We start from the raw sequence: 21,886 nt of genomic DNA on the forward strand, positions 1-21,886 counted from the left end.
GCCGTGCTCATGTGCGAGCATGCGCTGGTGCCCTTCTACGAGAAGTTCGGCTTCCGGGCTGTGGGCCCATGCGCCATCACCGTGGGCTCCCTCGCCTTCACAGAGCTCCAGTGCTCGCTGCATGGTCACACCTTCCTGCGCAGGAACAGCGGCTGCTGAGCTGGGCTGCTGCCTGGCCCCGGGAGGTGGGGCGGCAGGCTGGGGCTGGAGCACGTGGGCAGAGAGTGACTCCCAGCCTGAGGGGCCAAGGGAGGAGAGGGGGTGGCTTGACCTGGCCCAGTCTGTTCAGACAGACAGGAGACAGAGCCATGTCCTCTGTCCTCACGGGGTGTCCCCTGGGCCTCCTCCCTCCCTCCAAACTCTGTGCCCAAGACCAGGCTTGGTCAATGGGGATGGTGGGAAGTGTTTTCAGGTCCCTTCTGCTTTTCCTGCCTCATCCTGCTACTTGGGGGCCTCAGCCCCCTGTACTGGGGAGAGCCAGGAGCAGGATGGTGAGAGGCCAGGGTCCTGAATGACGGGCAGCCCCGGGGCAGGAAAGTACATAGGAGGGCTGCTCCCTCCTCTGCCAGGGTCCCATGTGCCCCACCTGCCCCTCTTCCCTCCTGGCCATCCCACTGTCCCACACGGACTTGTCTGCCACACAATACAGCAGCCACGTCTCAGTGCCTCCTGGGTGACTTGCTGGTGTGCTGCGTGGCCGGGGGTGAGGTGCAGGGGTGGTGAAGGGACACGTCCCTGTCTGGAGTAACGGCAAGGTCTTGCCTTCTCCCGCTACAAGCGTCTCAGCCAGGGTGAGCCGGTGTCCTCACCTCGAAGGTGGAGCGGGGTGGGGCAGGGCTCCAGGCATCTAAGTGTGATGCTCGGTCCTTACAGGAGGCCCCCTGAGGTCTTCCCTCTGGCTCCATGATACTTTGGGGTTCAGCTAAATCCCAAAAAGTCCTACAAGTTTTTGCTGTCCTTCGACTCAAGTCACTGCCTCTGAGCTGATGCCCTCAGTCCCAAAAGTTCCAGCCGTCACTGCCCTGGGGGTCTCAGTTCAAAGAGAGTATTTCCACAAAGAATATCATTTAATGTACTTGAGAAGTCATCCATACAAAGTTAGCGTTACTTTTAAAACTTAGAACCATAGGAGCCAGGTGTGGTGGTGCACACCTGTAATCCCAGCACTCGGGAGGCTGAGGCAGGAGGATTGCTGGGAGTTCAAGACCAGCCTGGGCCACATAGTGAGTTCCAGGTCAGTCTCAACTACATAGTGAGACCCTGTCTCAAAAAAATAAAACCAAAACCAAAACCAAAAACAAAAAAATTAGAACCATAACATAAACTAGTAAAAAACAAAACAAAACAAAAAAACAAAACCAGACCCAAGCACAACTGAGCCTCGGGCACCCCAGGAGCAGGTCCCCAGCCCTGTCCCCTTCACAGGGGCAAAAATGAGGCAGAGGTGGTGGGGCCGCCTGGCATCAGACAGAACACTGACACCACAGGAGGGCTGAGGGGGCCTGGGGGATCCAGCCACTGTTGCTCAAAACAAGCAAAGGCTCCTGGGTCCCTGTCCCCGTCAGGTTGTCTCCCTGCTTGGTCTGTGCCTGCACCATGGCCGCAGCCTCTCCCAGATGCCTGTCAGGAGCTCACGAGGCCTCAGATGAAACAGGTGCGCTCAGGGGAGACAGGAGAGGAAGAAGCAGGAAGCGGGCCATGGTGGGGACCCTGGTCCTGGGGAAACAGAGGGAGCAGCCACGTGTCTGGTCTGGCAAGGGCGTGCTCACAGTGACAGTGGGGAGAAGCACCAGCAGATGCAGCAGCCCCAGCCCTGGGAAGAAAAGAAACTGTCCCCAGAGGGGTCCCCGCAAGAGAGGTCCCCTTCAAGAGGGGGCCTGGAACCAGAGCTTCGGAGAAGCAGGTGTCCTGGGTGTCCCCAAGCTGGGCCAGGAACACCCAGGCCTGAGAAGGGGGGCCCACACCCCGGGAACCGCCTTTGCTGGCTGCCTCACGCGGAGTCAGCCCACCGAGCTGGGCGAGTGGCTGGGCCTGGGGCCAGTCCCAGGCTCTCGGGCACATGCAGCCCCCAGCAGGCACAGTCCCCGAGACACCTGTGCCTCCGGGCTGGGGGTCAGTGAAGCACCTGGTCCAGCTCGTACTTCTCGCAGAAGTGGCTGGTGAAGGGAAAGCAGGTGAGGTGCTCGATCCAGGGCCAGTTGATGGGGTAGATGTAGAGCCAGAGGACCAGGGAGGCGAAGAGGCCGGCGAAGACCAGCAGTGACACCAGGATGATCGCGCGCTTGCGGTACTTGTCGCTGGTGCCGAAGGTGATGTAGGGCAGGAAGGCGAAGGCCAGCAGCAGGCCGCTGAGGAAGCCGAAGATGTGGGCAATGTTGTCGATCCAGGGCAAGAGGCCACAGACGAACAGGAAGAGCACGATGGCGGACAGGTTGAAAAAGGCCTTCCAGGGCCGCTCCAGCAGCTGCCAGCTCTGGAAGAGCTCCACGAAGAGGCAGGCGAGGAGGCCAAACTGTGACCCAGCCGGGCCCACCTGGGACGGAGGAGGGGCAACACGCTGCCCTGGGTGCCGGGGACCAGGCTGACCGGCACCGGGGCCCAACTCCGAGGAAGGGGCCCGGCACGGCTGGGCTACTCCACCCTTCTCTTTTCAGCACACGGCGAGCACCTACTGGGTCGCTGCCCAGTGTGGGTCCATGCAATTAGCAAAACGAGCCAGCTCTGGGTGGGCGGCAGAACAGCATAAGTAAGAGTGAGGGTGAAGGGGTAAAATGCTCGAGTCTGGGCCACGGGAAGCAGCAGGCTCGCCCCCCCCGAGGCTCCTGATGCTGTTGGGAAGCACCATGGCTGGGACCAGAAATGGAGCAGTGAAGAGGGACAGGGAAGCTCCCGCTGGAGGTAGCCACTGAGCCAGGTGGGGCTTGCTGTGCCTGGTGACTCACGATCACCACAGTCCCTCTTGCTAGGGACCAAGGGACCACCGATGAGCCCCGGCTTAGCTGTCCACGTGCTGTCGAGCTGCACGGGAGGGGTCCCGTGTCCCTCGGGTGCATCCCGAGTGGGTGGGACGGGGGGCAGAAGCCTGGCCCTCCCCACGTGCCACAGAGCGTCAGGCTGGAGTGGGGCACCTTTCCCTGCTCCGTGCCCTTGTCCCGCAAGTCCCTACCTCTGCCCGGTACGGGAGGAAGATGGCGCTGGCAAGGTTGCCCGTGATGCCACTGAGGATGAAGATGATGGCCATGCGGTGCCAGCCAGCCAGCTTCTCCAGGTCGCGCAGGATGGTCATTTGGAAGATCACAGACACGAGGCAGTGCACCAAGCTGGGGGCCGGCACACAGCACGTCAGCACTTCAGACACAAAGGGGCCGGGCAGGTTGGGGTCCAGGTTGGGGGTGGTGAGGACCCCCTTACCCGGCATGCAGGAAGAGCGACAGCCAGAGCCTGTAGAACTGGTCTGGGATCTCAGGGTTGAGGAAGGGCAGCAGCCCGCACACCTTGTCCAAGCAGTGCACCTGGGGGCGTGGGGAGCACATGTGCTCAGTGCTGGCTGAGTCCGGGAACCCCAGTAGACCTCAGTGCTCACCTTCCTCTGCCCAGGCTCACAGCCCTGCCCTGACCCCTGCGGGGCCTCACCCCACCTGGGAACAGAGCGTGGCCTCTTCGTGGAAATAGCCGTGCATGAACTCACAGTACTCCCGAGTGGTGATCTCACAGCTGCGGGCACAGAAAGGAAGGAGGGGCGTCAGGGTGCTGAGGAAGCCCTGCCATCTGGACTGGGGCCCAGCCCCCGGCCACAGCAGGCAGGGAGGGAGCCCTCAGCCCAGGAAAGCTCCCTTTCCTCCTGCTCACACCACGGGTGACCTGTCTGGGGCAGAGGGCGGCGGCTGGGGTTGGGAGCGCCAGGCCCGCTCACCTGCCCTTGGTGCCAATGCAGCAGGGGCGCCCCTTGGTCGTGCAGTCTATGTGCAAGAAGCCAGTGTGGTTGCTCCTGGCCTGTTCTGTGCAGATCTGCAGAGGGGACACACCGGGCTGGCTGAGCGACGGAAGCCACCATCCCCGCCCTTCCCAAGCCACTTTCTACCCAGGGCGCTCACTTGGGGGCATTCTCACTCACCGGCCACTTGGTGATGTCGTCGGGCCAGATGTGGGCACCACTGGAGGCTGGCTCCTCACAGGTCCTAGAGGCAGAGATCAGAGTGGGTAGAGTGAGGGGCTGCAGCACCCCTGCCGGGCAGCCCACCCCCCAGCATCCAGCTGGCCCGAGCGAGGCAGCCCGGCCGCGGCTGCTCTGGACGCACGGGCAGCTCTCACTGTACCTGGGGTCCTGGTTGCACACAGCCCCTGACGTCCGTCTCTGACTGAGATCAGACACAGCCGGTCCGGGTGCTCTGGACGCACGGGCAGCTCTCACTGTACCTGGGGTCCTGGTTGCACACAGCCCCTGACGTCCGTCTCTGACTGAGATCAGACTTGTCCATAGGGGGCCCAGTATCATCCTGCCACTTGACAAAAGTGGCCAAAGTCTCCTGGAGGGTGGGGAAGGTCTGGTCACACCAGCGCAAGGTCACAGCCTCCAGGACAGGGGCTTTTTCCCGATGCCCACCGTGGGCTGACCCTTCTGAGACCCGGCCCTGGCCTCTTGGGCAGCGGGCCAAGCTGGGAAGCAGGAGGGACCACTCAGCACCAGTCTCTGTGCTGAGCTAAGGGCCTGTGGGTGTGTGGGGGCTACAGAGCTGGGGGATGGAGGGGACACGGTCATGGCCCTTAAAGGACTCTCCCCGGGCCGTGGCAGGTGGGGCAGGGAGGAAGCAGAGTGGGGTGGCAGGGACTGGGGCCCACCGAGCAGTCCTTCCTCTGGGTCTGGATGCAGCCCGAGTGGTCATTCTGTACACAGCAGCCCGAGTCACGCTCCAGGTCCCGCTCCCGCTGCACCAGTTGCTCGATCTGCCGGTCCTTCCGGATGCAGGGGGAGAATTTGGCCCCCAGGTGAATCAGGTCGATCTGGGGGTGGGGCAGGGCTTGGTGAGCCTGGGCCCAGACTGGCGGGGCCACCACTCTGCCTCTACCCGGTAAGTTCCCCTCGATGAGGGGCCGGACAGGCAGCTGCCCACCTGCCCGGACAGGGGCTTCCTGCTGACAGCATCCCCGGCCTGGGCCTCACCGAGCTGGGGCCGACCCAGAAGTTCTCCTGCTGAATGAACTTGACGCTCTCGTACACACCTTTGTTCCTCAGCACCTGTTGCAGAGGTGGCATCAGAAGGCTGAGTCCGGAGCCAGGAAGGGGCAAGGAACAGGACAGTCCCCGGTCCCTCTGGGAAGGGGCCAGGCCAAGGTGAGCCCGAGCACCTCTTGCTTGGGGCTGGGTGTGGGAGGCAGAGATCTGGGGAAGCCTCAAGGGGAGGCCGGGCCCCGCGGGGAGTCGGCTCACCAGCTGGGTGGTGACGTGCTGGGCAAAGCCCACGGGTGCGATGCCGTACGTGCACATCCCCAGCAGTGTGATGACGATGTGGACGAAGGTCAGCCAGTAGGTGAAGTAGGGCCTGGGGACAGAGGCTCAGGTCAGCTCAGCCATGAGGCCGCCCCGGACTCCGCTTCTCCTCATCCCGATGCATCCTTCCCCAGAGCAACTTTCAGATGCATCTGAGTGTCTCTCTCAGCTTAAAACCCTTGATGGTTTCCCAACGCCCTGAGGATGAAGTTCAAAATCACCCTCTGCTGCAGAGACTGCATGGCCTTGCTGTGCTTGCCCACCTGTGCTGGCTCTTTCCTTTCCTTTTAGTTCCTGCAGCCCCAGGACCTTTGCATATGACACTTCTGTTGCCTGGGAGGCTCTGCCCATTTCCATTCACCCATCTCATCTTGACAGCAACTCTCCCGATGAGCTCTTCACCCTCTCTGTCCGTCTGTCCAGGACACTGACTACACTTGTTCTTGTTACTCGTAATTTAAGGTTCAATGTCTATCAGGTCACACTGCCAATCATACACTGAGAATCACCTTCCCCGATCTCTGGTTTCCCTCAAGGTCACTGTGCACAGCCTCCCGCAACAGCCCTCACAGCCCAACTGTCCCATGGATCCGCCCGGCTCCCGGCTCCCTTTCCTCGGGGCTGCAGGCTGTGTGTGTGGTGCTGCTCAGCGAGCTGACTAACTGGGTGCTGGGCTGAGGCTGCAGGAAGAAAGCAGGAGCTGGAGGAGAGGCGGTGGGACTCCGGGGCTCCCAGAGCACAGGCGCCCCCAGCCGTGGCCACACTCCGGCTCCTGCGGCGTTGGCTGACCGTGGGGGCCCAGGAGGACAGGGAGGCTCCCATCCCTTGGCCTGGGGACGGAGCCCACCGGTGGCTGTCGAAGCTCTCCAGCTGCCGCTGCACCGTGCTGCTGATGCTGCGGCGGTAGCTGCGGTTCAACCAGTTGCCCACCACGCCCAGGCCGTAGTGCCGCTTCTTCCTGTCGAAGGCGAAGTGCTTCACGGTGGAGGCGATGGGCTTGCCGCGCCGGGTCGCCGGGACGGGGGTGTGGCCGCACTCCTTCCTGGGGGACAGTGGCTCTCAGCCCGATGTCCCCACGTCCCCCAGATAGCCACCCCCGGGGCTGAGGTGCTGGGAGGCAGGAGGGACCCAGCCCGCACTTACAGAGGGATGTGCACTCCATCGGGGGAGACGGAAGCGGCTGAAAGTGGGATTGCTCGGAAGTAGCTGGCAGAGAGTGGGGGAGACTCAAACACGTCGTCAGGCATGGAGCTCATTTCTTCCTGGCATGGAGGACACAGACGATGGCATAAGGAGTCACTGTCCCAAATGACGTCCCCCAACACCCCAGATCAAGGCGAAGACAAGGGTGGACAGATAGGCTCTTTAAGGTGGAAGGAGAGGCCACACGCCTGTCAGCCTTGATGGTCACTTCCCCTATGGTCACTGTCCCCACCCCGGTTCCTGCGCTGCCTGAGGAAAGCAGGGGCCCAGCCCGCAGCCCCACACAGGACACAGCCCACCCCACCAATGGGTCCACAGGCCTTTGGGTCTTTCTGGGACCCATAGCACAGGATCAAGGCTGACGGTGCCCTTCCCAGCTCCCAGGCTGCCCCATCCCGTCCCCCAAGGGCCCACACCCCACGCTTGCCTTACTAAAAAAGGAGGAGTCAAAGGTGTCTGCCCCATCGCCCGCATCCTCCTCCAGGAAGCTGGGGTAGGCAAAGCTGCGTTTGATCACCCGGCACCGCTGTCCAGTAGCGTCCAGCACCGAGCGCCCCTGCACACGAGGCAGAAGCCGGGGCATCAGGACGGGGGTGCAGCAGCCCAGGTCCCTAGTCCCTCAGCACCAAAGGACCTGCCGCCCTGGAGCAGCATTTGGGAGTGGGTTCCTGCCCACGCATGCGCACAGGGGAGGAATACAGGCCAAAGCAGCCCTGGAGGGAGGAAGGCTAGGGTGCCCTTCAGCCCTACTTCCCTACTCTCCGTGGTTTGGAGTCAGCTCCTCCCTGGCAACCTCCTGCCCGTGCCATGAGCGGCTGACACCCTAACACCCTGTGCTCCCCGTTTCTGTTTCTTGGCCTGGCATACCAGGTCCCTGCTCACCTGAATGACCCTACATCTCCAGCCACACTTTTCATAGTCATCCTCGCTAAAACCCCATCCAACCGCTCCCTCAAGCACCATGCTCCTGGCAGGACCACAGGGCCTTTGCCTAAGCCGTTTCCACAGCTGAGAATGCCGTTCCCTCCTTCCTTTGCCGAGTTCGTGGCTTCCCTGACACTAGCCTCTCCCAACCTGACCACCAAGCGGTGACACTGCCTGCGCCTGGGCACCTCCCCCGCCCAGCAACACAGGCTGGCGAGAGACAAGCGTTCAGCTCACTTCCTACTTCCTTGGCTGATGGGTCAGTGCAGACAGGCGGTGGGGGGCTCCATGAGAACTGGGGTACCCCTCTAAAGAATCCCAGAACACCCATGGTGAGAAGGTTGGCATTGGGTGAGCTCCGGGGATGCTGTAGGGTGAGAGGGCGAAGGTGCCTGCAGGAGGGGTTCCCACCTTGAGGAGGGCGGCGGCAGCCTGGAAACTCATGTGGGCCACGGACATCCTCTTGCGGCGGGGCAGGTAGCCAGAGCGGACGCTGGTAAAGGAGGTGAGGGACAGGACCCCAGGGGTCAGTGGCGGGTGGGGGACGTGGGGCCGGTCTACCTCGTCTGCGTGGCGGAAGGCCCGACCCCGGGCCAGTGGATCCACAATCTGGAGGAGACGGAGGGTGAGCAGGGCCATCCAGTCCCCGGGGTGGGGGAGCCGCCCGCGCCCTCGGAGCCCACCTTGGGCATCTTGGACGGTTTTGGAGACTCGGTGCCCTGGAAGGACAGCCCCTCCTGGCTGGGCAGCTCCAGGTCCCTCTGGCACGTGGCCTTGAGCCGGCCGTAGCGCACGCTGCAGTGGTGCAGGCTGCGACGCTGCCAGTGCTGCCGCTTGCCCTCCCAGTCGCCGCTGACCCCGAACCACTGGGCTGTGCCCCTGCAGAGCAGACCGGAGGGTGGGTGGTGCACACGCACACCAGCACGTGCAGCCAGAGGGCAGAGTGTGTGTGACGGTGACCAAGTGTGCAAGGGAGGGGAGGGGCACACACTCGCGTCCACGCGCTGCCGGGGAGGTGAGGATCAGCTCTTCTTGAGCCCCTGACTGAAGCCTCCTGACCAAAGGCGGTGCGAAGGCTGGAGCAGGAGGAGCAGGGCTGGGAGGACGTCCCCCCAGCTCCTCGGACCTTCTCGGCCTCCACATGATAGCTTTCTGCAAGGTGCACACCTCCGGGCCTCAGTTTCCCCATCTACAGCGTAATATTAGACTCCCACGAATGCAGAGAGCCACTGCCTGCTAATGCCTTCTCACACCTTCTGGAAGGGACGTGGGGATGGGCTCAGCGAATGTCCAGGATCCCAGAATCTACAAGTTGCCAGGATGGCTGGGCAGGGCGGGTGCTCACTTGCGAATGCTCTGCGACAGGGAGGCCTGGCGGCGGAAGCCAGGCCGCTTCTCTGCACCGTCTTGCCATCGTCCCTGCGGCTCCTGGAGGCTGACGCTCTTCATGTAGGCTGGGTTCTTGGGCCTCTGCAGGGTGGACAGGTGGTAACGCGTGCAGCTCCCGGAGGGAAAGCCCCGAGAACAAGCTCAGCCCTGCTCAGCACCCATCCCAGCTGCTTCTGTGCAGACTTAGTTCATTAACTGATTTGCTTGTTTTTGTGGTGCTGAGCATGGACCCGAGAGGCTTGCACATGCTAGGCAAGCCCTCTACTGAGCCGCATCCCCAGCCCTTTATGATGCATTTAAAATCCTGTTTTCTCCTGTCTCCCAGCAAACCCCAGCATGACATCCTGTGCAGCGCCTTTCCACTGGACTCGTATACTATGCCCAGCTCCTGGGGTGAGCAGGCTGCACGAATATAGCGCCCCTTTATGCCCCAGCTCAGCAGGAAGCCCACGCCATTTGTCTGTCCTCAATGAGCTCTTTATGGGGCAGGAGCTCATTTCCATCTTCCCAAGAAGCCAGATGCTACAGAGGCAGGCTGCTCAAGGCGTGGACCCTGTGCCCCTCAGCCCTCAGAAGGGCACTGAGAACTGGCCGGGTAGGGTATCTGCATGCAAATAGCCAGAGCCCACGGGTGCCTGGGAGCCCTTTCTCAGGGACAGCGCTCTGCTGTTCCCTATACCCCAGGCCTCAGGAACTTGCTGCAGTATCTTATCAGGCCCAGGAAGGAGGCAGCGGATGGAGGGCCTGGCTGCATAAGGGCGGGGCTTCAGGAAGGAGGAGCCTCTTTGGGAAGTAAAATCAACTGAAGGGTCTCCTGTGGGCACGTCTGCTCCTGTGGCATGCTGGCAGGCCCCAGCCTGGCCCCTCACCTGGGGGGTCACCCTGTCCTGCTTGCTGGGGGCCTGGGCTTCAGGGGGTGGGATGGTGATGGACAGGTTGGGTGGCTTCCGGCTCTGTAGGCGGCTGCTGGACACAGAGGAGAGACTTCCGCCATTCTTGTCAGCTGAGGCCATGGTGGGCAGGGAGCTGGAACAGAGACAGGGTGGAATGCAGCAGGGTGGCAGCACCTAAGGAGCTGGGAGGCAGCTCAGGCTCAGAACCAAACTGCCCAGGGTTGGATTAAAGCCAGACTGTACCTGGCAGGGTGGCGCGTCTATCCCAGTCTATTTCCTTCTCTTTCTTTTTTTTTTTTTTTCCGGTATCAGGGATCAAACTCAGGACCTTGCACTTTCGAGCCAGGTGGCAGCACCACTGAGCTAAATCCCTGCCCGCCCCCCCGCAGTCCAATTCAGACCTTCACTGTACATCAGTAGGGTTCAGGAGGCCTCAGCTTTCCACCTCAACCCATTTCTAGCCTCAAAGCTTTAGAAAGAACCACTCCATAGAAGGAGCACAAAGATGCAGGATTTGGAGCTGGAATGATCTGGCTACCTTGGCAGGCCAGGGCCCCAGGTGACCTTCCTGTGGTCAAAGGGTTCTGATTTTGTCCCCGAGAAGGGTTTAGGGGAGGACAAGGCAAAGGCTCCCGGACAACCTGGTGCAATGAACCACCAATGTGGTGCAGGTACCCTTGCTGGGCTTCTCAGAGTGCTGGCTCCTGAGCTGCACAGCAGGAGATGGCGGCTCAGGCTAGTTCCCAGGGGAGACAAATACACCATGCCAGTCCCCGCCCCAACGCCTGTCAAAAGTAAATGAAAACCAGGCACAGCAACTTATACCTATGGATCCCAGCCACTCTTGAGGTGGGAGGAGCGCCTGAACCACGAGTTCAAAGCCCAGCTGGTCAAAATAGTGAAATCTTGTCTTAGAAAAGAAAATAAGAAAAAGATAAATGCCTCCTGTTATTTTTCCCATAGTGGCAAACACTTTAACAACAGAACTGACGTGTACCTTGAAACAGAAGACCTAGAACTATGAAGCACAAAGGGGTCACTGGGCCCCACTCGTCCAGACCTGCCCGTCTCTCTGATCCTGGAAAGATCAGGACTTTAAACACTACACACACACCTTCTGACCTCTTTCCCCAGCTCCACACACAGATAGACCACTTTATCTTCTTTGAAGACAGCCAAGATTTTATCAGGCGGAATGCACTGAGATTTACTCAACACGTGGTTACTGAAGATGTTCCCCGTCCAGCGCTGCAGCAGACACCCAGCCCACACTCCGTCAGGGGTGGCGAGCCCACGGCACACGTGCCGCGGCTGGCAGTTTGGATCACTGAAAGCTCTAAAAGGTTTGCCATCACTGCCTGTGCAGTACAAGTTCTAGGAACAGGAAGCTGGGTGAAGGGCAAGGGCATCTGCCTTTCACTGGATCCTGCCAAATGGCCCTGGACAGAGGAGGCAGCGACTCACTCTGACTGGGCCTCTTCCACGCTTGTGCCACCAACTCCCAACTCCCCTCTGCCTGTTTCCTTCTCTTCCTTGCATCCCTGTGCTGCTCTATAGCCTTTTTCTGGCTGAAGCCCTGTGTGTTTTCTCTCCTCCACTTCCAAGGTCCTTGGCAGAAGGTTTAGGTTTTCCTCCCCTCCTACAAGGCCAGGACCCTTTACCATCTTCTGAGGGTGCTGGACAGGACTCATGAGCAAAAGCATTGGGTGGTGCCAGATATGGTGGCGCACGCCTGTAATCCTATGCTGGGGAGGCAGAGGCAGGAGGATCTCTGCAAGTTTGAGGCAGTAGCCACCCAAATGTCCATTAATTGACAGAGGGATAAACAAAATGGGCTGATCCATATTATCCCTTTATCTGCCACAAAAAGGCACACTGCGTGGATGGACGCAGGGCATGGCATGAGAGAAGCAGCCAGAGACCAGCTGTGATGGGGTCTGTCCACCTGCAAGTCCTGAAAAGGAAAATCTATAGGGACAGGAGCAGACAGGGGCTGCTTGTGGGGTGTGTGTGTCTTTTTATATTGTTTTTTTGGTACTGGGGATCGAACTCAGGCCCTTGCGCTTGTGAAGCAGGCAGCGAAACCACTGAGCCAAATCCCCGGCCCTGGGAGTGTGTTTTTGGAGTGATGAGAACGTTCCAACTGTGGTGAGTTTCACAACTCCGCGCCTGTACTGAGGACCACTGCGTGTCAGTGTGAGATGGGTGAATGGAATGGTTCTTATGCACTACACCTCCAAAGGGCTGTTAAAAGATAAAAGTCTTGCCAGCTGTGGTGGCAAGTAATCGCCCTGTGATCACGCCTGCAATCACTCGTCGGGGAAGCTGACGCAGGAAGACAGCCTGAAGTTCAAGGCCCGCCTGGGCTACACAGTGAGACCATCTCAAACCAAACAACAAAAGCCTCAAACAGCTGCTCCACAGATGGTGGGGCTCGGCCCACATTAGTCAGGGTCCCCAACAGTGGACAGGGCAGCTCCTTCTGACACCACGGGCTACGGCTCAGCTGCCACCTCCACTTCAGCAGCCTCAGCCTCTCCCCCACCCCCACCCCCCGCATTCATCTTTTTCATTCACTGCTGGCCTCCAGTGCCAGGGAAGTGCAGGCCCCTATCAGCGCGTATCTGTTGAAAACAATCACATGCATGAGGCTGCCATGGGCTCAGCCCACCTGGCCCCAGCTTCTTACCTTCAGATCTGGGCTTGGCCTGTGGCTTCCCCGGCTGTGGAAAGGCACCTAAAGCATGTTGTGGGCCCCACTAGCCCTGTACAGATGCTCGGGAGCCCAACCTCAGCTCCGGGAACCGGGGGTCAGGACAGACGCTCCACGTCAGCTTCTTTGGCACCGGCAGCCTGCAAGAAGGGGGTCGCGGATGTCAAGTCCTTTCTTTTGTCTTTTTAAATTGTGTTTTAGTTCAGGGCTTTGAACATAGGGCCTTTGAACAGAGCTACATTCCTACCTGTTTTGAGACAGGGTCTTGTGAAATTGCTAAGGTGCCCAGGCTGGGCTTGAACTTGCAGTCCTCCTGCTTCAGCCTCCCAGAGGGCTGGGAGCTCATAAGACCTACCTTCCAATTGCTCAGCAGCCCCGCCTACCCTACCCATGGCCAATGTGGCCCCCAGGGGCCTCTGTCTGTCTACCCTGGACCCCCTATGGGTACTACTGGAGTCTGGTACCTGACTAGAGTCAGACATTAAAATCAAGATTAAAAAATTCTTTTAAAATAAGGGTTTTAAATTTTAATCAGCCCAGTCTGCAGTGTACAATGATCACCCTCACCACGAAGGGCTAACCTGTACTTAGCACATCTTCACTCTTCTTACTTCCCCTTCCCCTCCTTTCCCATCTCTGGGCTCCTTTTCCGTTTACAAAAGATCTATCACTGGGTGTGGTGGCGCACGCCTGCAATCCCAGCACTCGGGAGGCTGAGGCAGGAGGATCACTGTGAGTTCGAGACCAGCCTGGGCTACACAGTGAGTTCCAGGTGAGTCTCAACTACATAGTGAGACCCTGTCTCAAAAAACCAAAACCAAAACCAAAAACAGAACAAACAAAAGATCTATCTCTGTTTCCTATTATCTACCTTTGATTTTGTTCTTTACATTATTTATACTTTGGGTTTCTCCTGTAAGAGAAACCACGCAAGATTTAAGCTCATGTGTCTGATTTATTTCATGTAACATTAAGGTCTCAGGGACATCCGTCATTATTTTTTGTTGCAAAATTAGAATAAAAACATTTAATTTTAACAACCCAGGAATTGCTGGCTGTCTTCTGATTAAGATTTCCTTTTTTTTAAAATCAGCCAGATATTTAAGACGGCGTCAGAACTATCTGGGTGTGTTTTGTTGTTTTATTAATAATTTACTGAGGTGAAATCTATACAACATAAAAACCAACCATTTTAAAGGAACAGCTCAGCGGCATTTCTGTGTATTTTTAGGAAGTCCTGTGCAAGCGATCGCTAAGGCACAGTGAAACACATGGCAAGTCCTACTGGGAGGGAACCCCAGAGCTACAAGGAGGCGCCTCAGTGGCTGGGCAGCAGTAGTCTCCTGTGTGCCAATAAGGCCTTGTCTCTCTGTGTCCTTCAAATACCCTTCAAGGTCAACATCACTGCTTCCTTTTTTTTCCCCCCCTGTGGTACTGGTGATTGAACCCAAGGCCCTTACCCTGAGCTACAGTACATCTCCAGCCCTTTTTACTTTTTGAGACAGGGTCTTGCTAAATTATATACCCTAGACTCAAGCTTGGGATCCTCCTGCTTCAGCTTCCCAGAGTGCTGAAATTATAGGCCTGCGCCTCTGTGCCTGGCCACTACTCCCATTTTATAGTGGACAGTGGAGGATCAGAGATGCTCATTAGCTTGCCCAAACTCACCCAGCCAAGGAAGGGTGTGTAGCGGGACTCAAGATATCTAGTTCCAGGGCTAAGGTCTCCTGAGGGAAAGGAGGGACAGGGACATTCCCCTAACGCAGAAAACGGGGGCCTGTGTCCAGGGTTGGAAGACCCTCCCGGGAGCCAAAGCAGGAAGAACGCCAGGCTTAGTGTACCAGTGCTTTTCAAAGCAGCCCCACAGAGGTCTGGGGTTCCCCGGGGGCAAAAAGGTCTGGGGAGCACATCCAGGTGCCCTCTGATTCCACTGGGCACTCCCTCTTTAGGCTTTGCACATGGGATGGGAGCCTTTGGCTGCAGAAGTCCTCGGCCCAGGTGAGCACTATGGGTCAAGGGGGACTCCCCCGTGGGCTCCTGAGGCAGTGCCCTGGGCCCAGGATGCCCCACTTCATCCAGGGGGTACCGACAGACTGGGCTTTGGCCCTGCTCTCCCAGAGCGCAGGGTGACCGAGCCCACACTCCTTTGAGACCACAGATCCACGACCCTCCCTTTGGGTTGGCCGCTGGCTCTGAGGAGCCCTGCGGTCCCTGAGGACACTGCTGCTCTGAGGAAACAGCCTCCCCTGGGGCCTCCGAGGGGCAAGTTCCCCAACATAGCTTCTTCTGGGGCACCGGGTGGGCACTGCCCTGGGAAACTGGCACCAAGGGGGAGGGAGAAGGCAGCAGAGGAAGCCAGGTAGGAGAGGAAGCGGCCAGGAAGGCAGGATCTTCCTGGAACCCAAAGGGGACCACACTCAACCTGGAGTCCAAACTTCAGACCTGCCCCACACCCACCAGACCTCTCACCAGGCTGCCCACAACTCCCGCCTGTAAGGAGAACCACTTCTCCAGGTAGCCTGCTCCTCCCCACCGGACAGAATCCACACTGCCTCACCTGCTGTTCCACAGCGTCCTGCAGACTTGCCTAAGCGTTGGTCCCCTATCTGACCCTGGGCAGTGAGGGGCCCATACCCAGCCAGCCCCCTGAATGGCTCAGCTGGATCCACATGGATCCTGCACAGAGGCTGTCACCCTGACCCCACAGCAGCCCATGAAGCAGCTCTCTTCAGAAGGGTCCTCTCAGAGCTGCCCATCCTATGCCTGCTGCAGGGCCCGGATGGAGGATGCTGAACACTGGACCAGATGAGCTGGAGGAGGGGCTGTTGGAAAAGGTGATGGTCCAGCTTCGTCCCCTGCCCCAGGAAGCCTACACATGGAGTTTTTTCTGTACGCTTTCTCCCAGGGCCTCTCCACCACGGAGTAGAGGGGCTGCCAAGATCACCACCATCCAGTGTGTGCACAAGTGGATGGGCTACAAGTCCAGCCCCTTCCTTGTGCTCCGTGGGTTGGTAGGTGCCCGGGGCAGAGGTGGGTACTATCAGAACCACCCTGGGCTCTTACATGGCCCACATCCACAGCAAAGGACAGAGGCCAGGCAGAAGAGTGCTGGAGCACTGGAGCTGCCCTACTTATCACTTATCTTCCGCCCCCAGCTATGCATGCTCACTACACAGGAAATTGTGACATCTCGGGACCAGGCTTCCTCCTGCCTGTGGTCACATCCACTGTTCTCCCCAAGATCCCAGGCTGCCTTCTCGGCTGACTTGGGTTTGGGTGGTCCGAAGGACCAGGCCATGGTGATGGCCACCTGCCCACACTGGCTCCTGGGGAGATGCCCTCCACAGAGAAAGACCTCTAGCCTGGGCCCTAGGGGAGCTGGGAGACTCAAGGGGCCCAGATAGAGGGAGTGGGTCTGTGGGTGGGTCAGACCCCATTTCCTCTTCCTTCAGGGTGGTGTCCAGCAGGGGGTGGGGGTGGGACGGATCCAGGGGAAAAGTGAAGTATTCAGATCCCCAAGGGATCATAGGTTGAAGAATCTGTACCTGGGGCTGGGGGTCAGCGGCCCCTCTAGTCACAGCAGCCAGGATCAGGTGTACACAGAAATGCAGGCTCAGAAACCACCTCTGCTGCCCAGAGAATCTGGTTTCCCCACACAAAAGGTGGGGCTAGACACTCCCAAGGTCTGGTGTGGCCAGGATAGGCAGGGCCACCCCAGGATGGTCCACCAGAAGCACCACCGGCACCCAGCATAAGCAAAGTGTCGGAGGGCACCCCTCCCCCACAGAAGAGGGCAAGAGCCCAAACTCACAGTGCCAGCCCACTGTCCCCTCCCAACCTACCCTAGACACAGCTCTATCATATCCAGGAGCCTGGCTGAGCGCCCCCGCTTCACCATCTGCCTACCACCGACACCCCCACACTGACAGGTTTCTGGAGGCTCCCCCACTCTTGCTAATGTTGAATGGATTTCCCACACCCCTGGGCTCCGCAGACTTGCCCAGAAATTCAGCCAGAAATGGGGACAAAAGGGGGCGGAAGGCCCCCGGGGTGAGGGAGGAAAGAGACCCCATTCAGAAGGCAGGATGTGACCAGGAAACGGAGGTAAAGAGGGGCTGGCCACCTGCGGTCACCTTCCAGGCACTGAGGAAACCACAGCCTGGCTCAGAAGTCACTTCCAGCTCTGGAGCCCTGGGGGCAAGTCTGCAGTGTGCCCAAAGTGTGGGTGGCTAGGAGGGAGGGGGCAGCGGAAGGCCGGAGGCAGCTGTGTGTCAGCCTGGACTGAATCACATGACAGCACCAGGGCTGGGGGCACCGAAGTTGATTCTCTCCCCAGCTTCCCGGCCACAGAAACCGAAACTCAACCTCCCTCCCCGCCACTGCTGGGAACCAGGGTGTTTTTAGAAAGCTGCAAAGAGGAAGAGGGCCCAGCAAAATGCCGGTTCTGCTGACCTCTGGGAGCTCTCTGGCCCTGCTGGCCAGCCCGGAAGGAAGGCTCATGTAAGCACTGCCATCTAATGCTGCGTCCCCCCGCCGGCCCCCATGTGGCCAATGACTCATCCCTGGACACTCCCGGCCCTGGTGTGAGGCAGTGGGATGCATCAAAGGGCAGAAAGTGAAAAGCCGCTTGCCTAAGGTCTGGGGACAGGACTTGGAAAGAGCCACGGGCGACGGGGAGGAACCAACAGAAGCAAGTGGCCAAGCGGGAAGCCAAGTGTCAGTGGCGTGGGCAGAGTCACCAGGAGAGGAGGGCAAGAGGAGAAGGGACCTGAGCTCCCTGCCCCTCCAGGATCCTTCCCCAGAGGATAGGAGCCGGGGCACAGACACAAACAGCACACTCAACTGAGCCCGGCGGCCACCCGGAGGAAGGGAAAGCAAGGCAGCCTGTGGGTTCTCACCCCAGAAATCCCACAGAGCCGGCCCCAGCTCTCTCCCTCCCTCTGCTAGGCTTGCCCCAAATTCAGAGCCGGTTTGGGGACTTGGTGGCCGCCGGTTTCTCTGGCCTTTTCCCCATCAGACCCTGCTCTCTCTGACCCAGTTACAGTGGTCAGCTGTCAGAGACCACCACAGACACGGGAAGCGGGCATCGGGCCCAGAAGTCACCCTGAGCAGGGCATGAGCCTGCCTGTGCATACGGCAGGCAGAGGGGGACACGCTGCTCCCGTGCGCCCCACGCCCTCTGACCCAACCTCTGGGCTTTCTCAGGATCACTCAGCAGAGCAACAGACAGCAAGGCAACCTTCCTACTCTGCAGGGGACCCTGACCCAGGAAGTGGGCAGAGCAGGCACCACAGATGCGGGGATAGAGCCGGGCCTCCCCACTGGACACCCTCCCACTCTGGAAACCGCTGGACCCCAGGAGTCTCCAGTGGGTAGGGGTCAGGCCAGTGGGCCTGGATGCAGGGCTGGGATGCAGGTGTCCTGGACAGAAGGTGGGATACACTTAAGACAGCCAACAGCAGTTCCCGGTGACTGTAGCTCTGGAGGGCCGTGGGAAGGGAGCAGGTATATGGTTGGGTCCCAGGATGCTCAACTAGCAGCCCAACCTCCTTTGGGGAAGCTGCATACTCTGCCCCACTTCTGTGGCCCCTCCCTGGCAGCCACACACCAGGACACAGGAGGGGCCTGGAGAGGAAGCGGGCACACCAGGTGTCGCATCAACACAGGGTTGATGTGAACTGAGCTTTGCTCCAATTTCCCAGATTTGCTCTCAGGCTTGGGGAAAGGGAATTGGGTTCTCATTGGTCCTGAGAAGCAGCAGAGGCCCAGCACATGCTCAGCAGTTCGGGCAGGATGGGTTCAGGCTGGGGTGGAAAGCAGACAAGGTCTGTTGTACTTCCGTTAGGGGCTCCTTGACCCCAAGGCATGACCAACCCATGTGTATAGCTAAGGCACTGCCTTGGGCTTGCAAATAGATGGGCTACCCAGTTTCTACCCCATCCTCCTGGTCAGACTACAGACAGAGAACATACAGGTCGACCCCTATGGCTGTGTGCCCTTGGGCAACATTTCTGAGCCTCAGGTGGATTATCCACTGAGGAGCCTCCCAGCATCTCAGACCTGGCCGCTTTGTCTCGGCTAACCAGGGCTGACACTAAGAGCACGCTGAGCTGAGGGACAAAACTCCACCTCTCACAGAGAGGTTAAGTACCCTGTCTGATGCTGCTCAGCCAGAAACAGACCCTGAGCTGGCCAGCTGGGAGGGGCAGGTCAGCCCAGGGCCTTATCCTCAACACATTGGGGGTGGGGTGGCCTGGGCATCCTCAGTTCTGCTCCGTCTGCACAGAGCCCCTCCGCAGGGAAGGAACATGCCAGGCAGACACTTTTCAGTTTGTAAACAGTCATTAAGGAACTAATAAACCTGATTTCCCAGAACCTTACCCTGGGGCTCTCCACTTCCCCTGAAAGAGACTGGCCCTAGCCTCAGCAGCTGCCAGGGCTTGGGGGTACTTGGACATAGGCCCACCTGGCTGCGCCCATACTGGGCAGGCTCGCAAAGCCTCCTGTCCACCACCTCCCCTCCTACCTCGCTTGGGGCGGCATAGGGTTCTCTTGTTGAAGAATGAGAAGAGCTTGGGGCCAGAGGCAGGGCCAAAACCTGGCTGGGCCACCTTGCTGCTGGGAGACCGTGGGCACACTGCCACTGCTGAGCCTGTTTCCTGTGCTGGGAGATGGGTGGTGCCCAGCTACACAGAGAACCAGCAGAGATGACAGCAAAGATCCTGAACACGGTACCTGGCACACAAGCAACAGCAGGCTGCTGGCTTCGTTTCGTCCTGGCTGAGCTCCGCCATCACCTCTCACACGGCCCCTATATCTAAGCCACGAGCCCCAGAGGTGACAGGGCTCTACTTGACAGGTAGGAAACTGAGGATCAAAGAGGCTGAGTAACTTTTGAGGTGTCACAGTCAAGGAGTGGGTGAGGCTACACCGCTAGCCAGGGCCCTGTGCTCTAAACCTCTGTACTCTGCAGCCCCCTACAAGCGAGGTGGTCAGAAGGCAAAATGACGCGCATGGAGGGGCAGCTCCAAGCGCCTTCGGCTCATGAGCCCCTCCACCGGAAGCAACAACCCCTAAGGCTTGGAAAGCGCTTCTCAGCTAGTCAAAGGGCATTTGCAAACATTATCTCATCTAATTGAGGCGAGCAGGAGGAGGAGGCTGTCGTTAAGCAGCCTGGCTGCTAAGGTCCCCAGTCCCATGACAGGTCCCCTCATCCTGCTCTTTCAGGTCCCCTAGTGGCCGCAGGAAGCCAGAATACAAGGAGACCAAGAAGGCCTCCTGGTGCCACCTGTAACACCGGGCACAAGTGCAGGGGAGAAAAGTGAGGCCTGTCCATTTGGGCCAGTCCCAGCCCCTGGAGCCTCAGCCAGAGAGAGCCAGGGTGAGGGCCATCACCTCTGTGATCCCCTAATACTATGAGGGATACACAGCCCGGCAGGTAGGGACACCCCGGGACTGGGCAGCCGTTCAGGCCCAGATGGAAACCCATCCTTGTTTCCCTGGCCACCACCCCAGACATAGCCGCTCCCACAGAATAATACCAGTGCTGCTCCTCTGAATGCATGTTCCTACCTGGCCCCCCAACAGCCCACAAGACAGGGCCTCGGCCATGACTGAGTGTGTCTTACACAGCAGCCACACTCCTAAGATGTCCCAAGTCCATGACCATAAGGGCTCCACTAGCCGATTAACACACTAGCTAATTCCCACTGCAGTCTTCACCTCACAATGCTCCTACTGTCCAGCTGGGGAAACTGAGGCACAGACTGTTTAAGTGACTTGCACCCTACTGGGCACGCTTTCATAGACCACTATGCCTGCTAGCCCTGAACTGCACCCCTCACCCGGGGCTTAGAATCACCTGCTCCCTCATCCATCACCATCCTCCCCCCACTCCCTGGGCCAGGGCCCACCTGGCTCACACCAGATCCTGCAGGGTCCAGGTAGCACTGGGGATCAGCCGCTGCCACAACTTTTACCACAAACTTGCCTCCGGGTTCTTGCACAACCCTACTGGGAGCCCTAAAGGTGTGTGGGCAGCTCTGTCCCTCCCTGGACATGAGAAGGAAAGAGGGGCTCTCCTTGCGCTATCTAAATCTCAGGGAGACAAAGGTTACGTGAGGGGCCATCCCAGGAAAGCCCTTCTTCCCAACAGTGGGGCACATGGCAGCTTCTCCCATGAGGACACTTGTATCCTGAGAGCTGCTTGGGCCTGGCAGCTTCCCTTTCCCAGCCGCCATGCTATGCAAGGTCAGCCAGCACTCATCAGCCAGTGGCTGAGTCCTCCACTCCTCCCTACCCTGCCTGGCTCAGCTGGAAAGGAAGCCAGGAGCCACTTCTGACACAATGCAGATGTGTGAGCTCACTCTGGAAACTCCCTCGGGCCTCAGAGCAGCACCTAGGCCTGCTCCAAAGCCTGGGGCAGAGATCCCAGGAGATGCGCAGGTGGAAGGTCACCAGGAAAAACACACTCTCCCTTACGCTCCACCAGGGACAGACAGGGGTGGTCAGGCCCAAAGGGAAGTGTCAGTGGCTTGTCCGAGTCACTGGGACACACCTGACCTCTTTCTGCTCTGATCTAGTGTCTGTCTGGGGCAAAGTTCACACAAGCAGGACAGCGATTCCGGTAGAGGCCACAGCATTGTCCAGAGCTCAGGGTATATAAGAAAAACTCCACCATTGGCCCCAGAGCAAAATTGAGACCCCGCCGTGGCCCTCCAGTGCACGTGTGGGCATGACAGAGCTTCTCCACAGCACCCAGATCTGCTTCCTGCTGGGCCTGAGTGAGCAGGGGAATCCGACTCCAAAGCACACCACATGCCAGGAAAATAACTGCCCTCCTTACCCTCAGCTCTTTCCAAGCTGCTCCCCTCACCACTGAGGAAACTGAGGTTTGGAGGGGAATCAATGAGTAGGACCCTGATGGGCCGGGTGCTAGGGAGTGTTGCTCAATCTCGGCACAGCACTAACAACCTTTGGACTAGACGATTCCATCTGATGTTCAGCAGCATCCCTGGTCTTTACCTTCAGAAGGCCAGTAGCAATAACACTTGCATTCTAAGTGTGACAACCGGAATGTCTAGACATCGCCAAAAATCCTCTGACAGGCAAAAGTCCCCTACCTTCAATCCCTCAATATCCAGGAGTGATGACACACGCTTGTAATCCCAGCACTCTTGGAGGCTGTGGCAGGAGGACTCCAAATCCAAGCCCAGCCTGGGTGACCTGGTGACTCAGCGAGACCCTGTCTCAAAAAAAAAAAAAAAAAAAAAAAAA

The 21,886-nt window shown here is 58.9% G+C and overlaps 2 protein-coding genes across 3 annotated transcripts in view; one reads left to right on the plus strand and one right to left on the minus strand.

Annotated features, from left to right (window-relative positions):
* The window catches only part of Aanat (aralkylamine N-acetyltransferase), a 2,218-nt gene extending 1,564 nt beyond the window's left edge, over nt 1–654 (plus strand). The window contains 1 exon segment of the mRNA XM_033767662.1: nt 1–654. This exon segment is cut by the window's left edge and continues 26 nt beyond it. Within this exon segment, the coding sequence (XP_033623553.1) occupies nt 1–159 (159 nt within the window). The 3' untranslated portion in view covers nt 160–654.
* A 645-nt stretch (nt 655–1,299) lies between these two features.
* Rhbdf2 (rhomboid 5 homolog 2) lies at nt 1,300–21,823 on the minus strand. Of its 2 annotated transcripts, none has more exons than XM_010618452.1 (19): nt 21,733–21,823; nt 12,587–12,750; nt 9,874–10,030; nt 8,961–9,085; nt 8,299–8,494; nt 8,027–8,224; nt 7,124–7,247; nt 6,632–6,746; nt 6,336–6,530; nt 5,429–5,540; nt 5,162–5,236; nt 4,840–5,001; nt 4,417–4,526; nt 4,115–4,178; nt 3,914–4,008; nt 3,639–3,714; nt 3,412–3,512; nt 3,167–3,320; nt 1,300–2,533 (listed from the first exon to the last, which is right to left on the minus strand). In XM_010618452.1, the coding sequence occupies exons 3-19, from the start codon at nt 10,015–10,017 to the stop codon at nt 2,114–2,116; spliced, it is 2,466 nt and encodes an 821-aa protein (XP_010616754.1). In that variant the 5' UTR covers nt 10,018–10,030; nt 12,587–12,750; nt 21,733–21,823; the 3' UTR covers nt 1,300–2,113. The 2 variants fall into 2 exon arrangements, with proteins under 2 accessions (XP_010616754.1, XP_010616753.1); XM_010618451.1 differs by having other exon boundaries at nt 6,632–6,750; nt 7,119–7,247.
* Nucleotides 21,824–21,886: the final 63 nt, after the last annotated feature.

The sequence above is a fragment of the Fukomys damarensis genome, unplaced genomic scaffold, assembly GCF_012274545.1.
Source record: "Fukomys damarensis isolate Sample0158 unplaced genomic scaffold, DMR_v1.0_HiC HiC_scaffold_23, whole genome shotgun sequence".
NCBI classification, from domain to species: Eukaryota; Metazoa; Chordata; class Mammalia; order Rodentia; family Bathyergidae; genus Fukomys; species Fukomys damarensis.